Below are 7,925 nucleotides of genomic sequence, written 5' to 3'. Positions count from 1 at the left end.
GAAATCACGGCGGTAGCGGCGGCTGTGGCGCGCGATGGATAGAACGGAGTAGCTTGGGCGGGAGGGCGCTGGCGATTGGTGGAAACGGGCGACTGGATCGTTGGGCGGGAGGGCGCTGGCGATTGGTGGAAACGGGCGACCGGATCGGGCGGGCGGCCGTCCGCTGGAGATAACGCCGGCGACTGGATCAGAACCAGGGAAATCACGGCGGTAGAATCCAGCGAGGGGAACGACTGGCGGCTTGATCCGGATCAGGGAGCACGGTGTGGACGCGATCAGGAGGAGAGGGAATCGCACGGGCGGGAGCAAAGGCAGCGGCCCAGCCTGGCGATCCACACGGCGGCGACGGAGAACAGAGCGACGGCCACAGAGGACGGTGGCGTCGCGAGGCGGATCAATCAGCACGAGTTGCGGCGTGCAAAAAATTGACCTAGCTCTAATACCATGTTAGGAATAAGCAGCTTGTATTCCCATGAGGCCATAGGCCGATATATATATACATGTACAGGTGTGGAACATATGCAGGAAACCCCTCATACAACGGGATAAATACAAAAGGGGTACATGACTTATATTATAACTCTAACAGTTGTCAACTGGCTAATACTTGTTTTCTTAGTTCCATTACATGTCCATATTTTACTGTTTCTTTTCCCATGCAAAATTCGAAGCTCTAAATAACGCTTCATGTTACAGGAACACGATGAAGATTCAGGGAGTGTATGGAGTTGCGCCCTTCTATTGGCTACTTTATTTCAGGATTCAGTGGTAGTTCAATCTTCAGCAATAATGCGAATTATACCTTCTTTAGCTTCATTGCTAAGATCTGATGAGATTATGGACAAGTACTTCGCTGCTCAATCACTGGCTAGCCTGGTTTGCACTGGAAGCAGAAGTATACAGCTCGCTATAGCAAATTCTGGTGCAGTTGTGGGTGCTATAGCCATGATTGGGCTGATAGAATCTGATATGCCAAACCTTGTTACAATGGCTGAAGAATTCAAGTTGGCAGAGAATCCAAGTCAAATAATATTGAAAAGTCTTTTTGATCTTGAGGATGTTCTTACTGGTGCTACTGTTCGAAGGTCCATTCCCTTGCTAGTGGATATGCTTAAACCCATGGCAGACAAACCAGGAGCACCTCTGGTTGCGTTGCACCTATTGACTCAGCTAGCAGAAGGCAGCGAAACAAATAAAGTTGCTATGGCGGAGGCTGGAGCTCTAGATGCTTTAACCATGTATTTATCTTTAAGCCCACAAGACTCGACTGAAACTACCATTATCAATCTCTTAGGGATCTTGTACAAAAATCCTGATCTGCTTTACTATGAATCCTCACTTAGCACTTTGAATCAACTTGTAGCTGTCTTACGGTTGGGCTCAAGAAATTCTAGGCTTAGTGCAGCAAGGACATTGCAGAACTTATTTGATTCAGAGAGTATAAGAGATACAGAAGTGGCTAGGCAAGCTATACAACCATTACTTGACATGCTTGAGTCAGGAACTGAAATAGAACAGCAAGCCACACTTGGTGCTCTGATCAAACTTTCTGCTGGCAATATCTCAAAGGCTTCAGCTATGTTTGATGTAGAAGGCAACACACTTGAAAGCCTCTATAAAATTTTATCCTTCAGTTCCTCCTTAGAGCTTAAGAAAGATGCTGCTCAGCTCTGCTATGTTTTATTTGAGAATTCTGACATAAGGGCATCACCGATTGCCACAGAATGTCTTCGCCCCCTGATATCATTGATGTCATCAGGCTCTAGTTTGGTTGTTGAACCCGCTGTCTGTGCTCTGAGCAGACTACTGGATGAAGAGCACAATGCAGAGATTGCTGCGACTAATGAAGTTGTTGATCTTCTTGTTAGTTTTGTTCCTGGGACAAACTACCAGTTGTCAGAGGCGTCTATTGCTGCTCTTATAAAGTTGGGCAAGGATCGTCCAAACTGCAAACTTGACATGGTTAAAGCTGGTATCATAGAGCATGCGCTTGATATGATTCTGGATGTTCCTGTTTCTGTTAGCTCATCCATTGCTGAGTTACTTCGCATCTTAACAAACAACAGTGGCATTGCTAAAAGTTCTGCTGCTGCAAAAATGGTGGAGCCACTTTTCTTGCTATTACGTCGCCCAGACGTTACCATGTGGGACCAGCACAGCGCATTGCAAGCACTTGTGAATATTCTGGAGAAACCTCAGAGTCTAGCAGCGTTGAAGTCAACTCCTAGTCAAATTATTGAGCCGTTAATATCATTTCTTGAATCTCCCTCTCAAGCAATCCAACAACTTGGTACTGAGGTGCTATCACATCTTCTGGAACAGGAACATTTTCAACAAGATATAACTACAAAAAATGCAGTTGTCCCTCTGGTGCAGCTTGCTGGTATTGGTATCTTGAGCTTACAGCAAACTGCAGTTAAAGCACTTGAAAACATATCTCAGAGTTGGCCCAAGGCTGTAGCAGATGCAGGTGGAATATTTGAACTTTCAAAGGTAATTGTCCAGGATGACCCTCAGCCAAGTCAAGCATTATGGGAGTCCGCAGCACTTGTGTTATGTAATGTTTTGCGTTATAGCTCTGATAACTATGTTAAAGTCTCACTGGCTGTGCTTGTAAGATTGCTGAACTCGACTATGGAGAGTACTGTCACAATAGCTCTCGGTGCTCTTCTTGTGCAAGAGAAAAGCAATTCACGGTGTGCTGTAGCCATGGCTGAGGCTGGGGCTGTACGTGCACTGTTGGAACTCCTTAAGAGCCATCGTTGTGAGGAATCTGCAGCAAGATTGCTTGAAGCACTGATAAACAATTCAAGGGTCCGAGAAACAAAAGTTGCCAAACACTCCATTGCTCCTCTCTCACAGTACCTATTAGATCCTCAATCAAAGAATCAGGCAGCAAAGTTTTTGGTGACTCTCGCACTAGGTGACATTTTCCAGCATGAAGCCCTTGCAAGAGCAAGTGACTCCGTATCTGCCTGTCGTGCTCTTGTAAGCCTACTTGAGGACCAGCCCACGGATGATATGACAATGGTTGCTATTTGTGCACTCCAGAGCTTAGTGATGCACAGCAGGACAAACAGGCGTGCTGTTGCGGAGGCTGGAGGCATTTTGGTTGTACAGGAGTTGCTTCTGTCTCCAAATGTAGATATTGCAGGACAGGCTGCTCTACTAATCAAGCATCTTTTTTCAAATCATACACTTCAAGAATATGTATCTAACGAGCTCATCCGTTCTCTCACTGGTTAGTCACTGCTCTTTCTGCCGGAATCATTTTTTTTTCATTTGCCTGCTTTTCATGTTCATTTGTAATTGCTGTACCCTTCTGCTTTGAAAACAAAACATTTTTTCTGTTATCCTTTTTGTCCTTGATGGGCTCTATCACAGTTAAAACTGATTTGTGCCCCATAATTGCAAAGCTATCAATCATTATCCGACCCTTCCAAGTGATTGATCAGATGTGTTATGCATTAAATAATGAAGTTGCAATTACTAAATATCCCTTCACAATTATGTTTGTAATCTAACCTGCAATTTCTTGCAGCTGCCTTAGAAAGAGAGCTGCTCTCTACATCATCTATCAATGAAGTTATTTTGAGGACCATATATGTGATATTCAGCAACTTCAGAAAGGTCCGATTTTCTGAGGCAGCAACATTGTGCATACCCCATCTGGTTTGTGCCCTGAAGGATGGAAGCGAGGCTGCCCAAGAGAGTGTGTTAGACACCCTTTGCTTGCTCAAAGAATCTTGGCCCCAGATGAATGAAGACATTGCTAAGGCCCAGTCTCTTATTTCAGCTGAGGCCATACCTGTACTACAGATGCTTATGAAGACCTGTCCTCCCAGTTTTCATGACAGAGCTGATAGCTTACTGCATTGCCTGCCTGGTTGCTTGACCGTGACCATCTTACGTGGGAATAACTTAAAACAGACAATGGGGAGTACAAATGCATTTTGTTGCCTGCAAATAGGAAATGGTCCTCCAAGGCAAACCAAGGTAAGTTCTTCCATGATGCACGTTAATTTCATTCTATGATGCACGTGTTGCTCTGCACCCAGTAATTCTGTGAAATGACCATTGCAAGACTGATAACAAGACAAGGTCTCCGAATTGGATATCAATAAATTAAGTGGATATCACTATATATTTGTTGGATATGCATACTTACTTTCTAGTTGATATGTTTATCATCTGTGATTGTTGATATTTGCATTGATTGCAGCTGGTTAACCAGAGCATCTGCCCGGTATGGAACGAGGGATTCACTTGGTTATTCGACATCCCCCCCAAAGGGCAGAAGCTGTACATCTTGTGCAAAAGCAAAAATACATTTGGAAAGGTATGGTGTAGTAGCTTCTTAATCTGTATCCCCTTTTCTTGGTTCTTGTCTCTAGTGACTTGTATCTAAACTCAAAACCTTTGCTTCAGTCAACCCTCGGAAGAGTAACCATCCAGATTGACAAAGTGGTCACCGAGGGAGTTTACAGTGGGTTCTTCAGCCTCAGCCATGACGGCGGTAAGGATGGCTCAAGAACACTAGAGATAGAGATTGTCTGGTCAAATAGACCGGCCAATGACAATATGTAGCATGGCTAATTTCACATGGTGCCAATATTATTGTCGGGACGCTTAGATGTAAATCAGCCCCAGAAACATCCACATTCATTGCAGTGTAGAAAATGACATGGTTTACAGACATCTGCCTCAAGATTATTTCGAGGTCGTTCTTGGTTTAGCCCCTGTAGCTGCATACTGATTTTGGACCGGCTATTTTGTTTGTACAGGTTTATTTCCTGTATTTTGGACCGGCTATTTTGTTTGTACAGGTTTATTTCCTGTAATTATAATTTAGAGTAGCCTGGTGTGGGTTTGAAGAAACACAATTTCGTGTGCTGTCTCCATGTGCATGTGTGCTCTTTCGATGTATCTTGTAGTCTTTTATCTGTTGTATCATTTTTCCGATCAACAAGGGCTCACACCAGTTCCATTTCATGGAAACGAAACCCAAAAATACAGTAGTTCAGCAGTTCAGAAAGTAAATACACATCTCTCAACTCTCTTCCCTCATCCTACCATCTAGTTCAGGTAGCAAAGCATAAACAGCAATAGCCCAAGATGACCTCAACAACCCCACAGAAGCAAAACACATAACAACAGACCACATGAACATAAAGCGGCTGGAGCATGATGACATGGATGCTATCATTCGTCTCAGGTGCTTCATCAGGAACTCCAAACATTGTGATGCCATCAAGCACAACCAGCATCACCCCAAGTTAGTAGCTGAGCCTGAGCTTCTGAGCAGTTGTAACAGCCCAAGACTGATGATATTTTTTAATTAGCATAATTATTTGTTGCATTAGCATGCCATCGTGTCTACTTTACATCAATCTTGAAATGAGGTTGATTCAAACATTCAAATTTTAGTAAAGGCAAAACCCTAATTAAAATGCAACTTTAATAAAATGAATAGATATAATTGAAGGGTCCATTGATGGAATCTTCTGAAACTCTGGATATTGCCTTCCACTAATATTAGGGAGCTATTAAATTTATTCCATGATTTTTGTATCACTATATTACATACCTATTGTTCAACCCCAAAATAATAATCAAAATGAATTTATTTTGTTAAAGATTAATAAATATAAGCCCTAAATGCTGATTACTTTTTTGTGGCCTTAGATTGAAAAGCAGCTAGTGCATAGTGACATGGATGCTATCATTCATCCCAGGGTGCTTCATCAGAATTTTTGCGCCCTAAAAAAATCAGAATTTTGATGAACCTTATAATTTTTTTACCACAACATACTTATGCCATTTAAGGGCACTGGGCACCATGCTAAGTTTCATGTTTTTTTGGACTTTGTTTGCATTTTTTGAAATTAAGAAACCAATAAACTCAATGTTCGAGGTTGAGTCATGGCAGCCAAATGTCTAGATCTTTTTTCTTTTCTTAGGTAAGACCTAAACATAGACAAAAGAACAAAAATATATTAAATGCTTTGAAATGCACCAAATGACTTAAATATAGCAAATGAACCTCCAAAAATGAAAAAAAAATTACATAGAAAAATTAACGGTGCATGTTGAGTGTACAAAAAATTGCAAGGCAAACCCATGAAGCTGCTGCCGCTTCGCCTTCAAAACTAACCCACTGCGTCCCGAAACCACGATTCCTCCTTGAAAATAGTACGGTTTCTAAGTTGTATACATTACAACATTTGTGAAATCTTCTTAAAATTTACCACAACATACTAGCTTCATGTTCTCTAGATTTTGTTTGCATTTCTTTAGAACAAAACATTAATAAACTCCAAGTTGGGGCCGAGTTTTGGCAACCAGATGTTTAAAGTTCTTTTCTTTTCTTGGATAAGTCTTTAACATAGACTAAAGAACACACATACGATTTTTCAACCCAATTCTGCAATATTTCTCATACACTGCAATTTAAAATTTATTTACTAGCACATATGCCCGTGTGTTGCAACGGGAGAAAAAATAGTATGCATTTAAATTTAGTGAGAATTATATGTGGAAGCAAAACCCTGTGTGCACGTGAAAAAGGAAAATTTAGCTTCTCGGTTTTGTCGGGTGTGAAGTAATCAAAACACTATATTTTCTATTCATTGATCGAGAACATTTAAGAGTTTTGTTACGTCATTGTATGCTAGAGAAGGCCCATGAATTATTCAATCTACTTTTCCTTAAGGAGATTTTAAGGTATGAAGTTTCTGAATATTGTAGGGAACATGAACTATTTTTTAAATCCTAAACGATTTTTTTAAAATTACAAACACTTTCAGCAAAACGCTAACAAAATTTGAAACAAGAACATCTTTTAAAATTCACAAACATTTTTTGAAAATACCAATTTTTTTATTAAAACATGAACACTATTTGAATTTTTCAACATTTTTTTAGAATGGGAATATGTGTTGAAAATTCATAACATTTTTCAAAAATGTGTATCTTTTATACACGAACATTATTTTGAATTGTGAAAATTTAACTAAGAAAGAATATTTTACAAATTTGGATTATTTTTTAAAATGCCATTTTATTTTTAGAAATTTCGAACAATTTTGAAAAATAATAATTCTTTTTGAAAAAATGGGAAACTTTTTTCAAGCTCCGAATATTTTTCAAAATAGCAACAAAATTTTGGAATTCTGAAAATTTGCTAAATTTGATATTTTTTGAAATTATGTATTTTTTTTTGAGAATTTTGAATTTATGAAAAAAATTCTATAATAAAATAAATTTGGAGAGGAAAATGAGATAGGGGAAGGAGAATAAAAATGGAAGTAAAACATAGAAACAAAGAAAAATGGGCCAGCCCATTATTGGTTGTCCTGTGCGAAATTCCAACTAATTGTTGCCCTGAGCGGAAAATAGTTTTTTTCCAGCAGCGTGGGCAGAAAAATAAATGGACTGGCTTTGCTGGTCCACACCACGCGGGCCACCTACGAAGTTGTGAAATAGCCTTTTTTTTCTAGCAGACATACTCATAATGCACCGTACAAAATGCACCCATAATTTTATTCCTATACCTCGAATATAGAAATAAAATATGTTCGGTAATGAACGGATGAAAAAATAGGCGAAACGCACTACCTTTTTTATTTTATCATTAATGCATCGTAATTTTACGTTTCGTAAATTTTATCTTATTTCTGACGTAAAAAAAGACCATAAAAATATTTAATCTTCGTAAAAATATTTTATATTATTTAAATTATGAACATAAAAATATAGTGTAAAATGCACATAAATTGTAATTCTTTTTGTCTTATGATCTATATTTTTATTTTTTCTTATGCCAAATTTTACGTAGTGAATCAATACGAATGTAACTATTTGAATTTCAAACGTAATTTAATTATGACACACACACATAATCCTAGATGATAAATAGTATCATT

General features: G+C 39.4%; 1 protein-coding gene across 1 annotated transcript in view; it reads left to right on the top strand.

Annotated features, from left to right (window-relative positions):
• Positions 1-4,893, top strand: part of LOC119286497 (protein CELLULOSE SYNTHASE INTERACTIVE 3-like) — a 16,083-nt gene extending 11,190 nt beyond the window's left edge. Inside the window, exons 4-7 of the mRNA XM_037565879.1 lie at positions 697-3,241; positions 3,542-3,996; positions 4,223-4,339; positions 4,429-4,893. Of these exons, the coding sequence (XP_037421776.1) occupies positions 697-3,241; positions 3,542-3,996; positions 4,223-4,339; positions 4,429-4,587 (3,276 nt within the window). The 3' untranslated portion in view covers positions 4,588-4,893. The remainder of the gene's footprint in view (positions 1-696; positions 3,242-3,541; positions 3,997-4,222; positions 4,340-4,428) is intronic.
• Positions 4,894-7,925: the final 3,032 nt, after the last annotated feature.

The sequence above is a fragment of the Triticum dicoccoides genome, chromosome 4A (genome assembly GCF_002162155.2).
Source record: "Triticum dicoccoides isolate Atlit2015 ecotype Zavitan chromosome 4A, WEW_v2.0, whole genome shotgun sequence".
Lineage (NCBI taxonomy): Eukaryota > Viridiplantae > Streptophyta > Magnoliopsida > Poales > Poaceae > Triticum > Triticum dicoccoides.
This window is presented reverse-complemented; position numbering and strand designations above follow the sequence as displayed.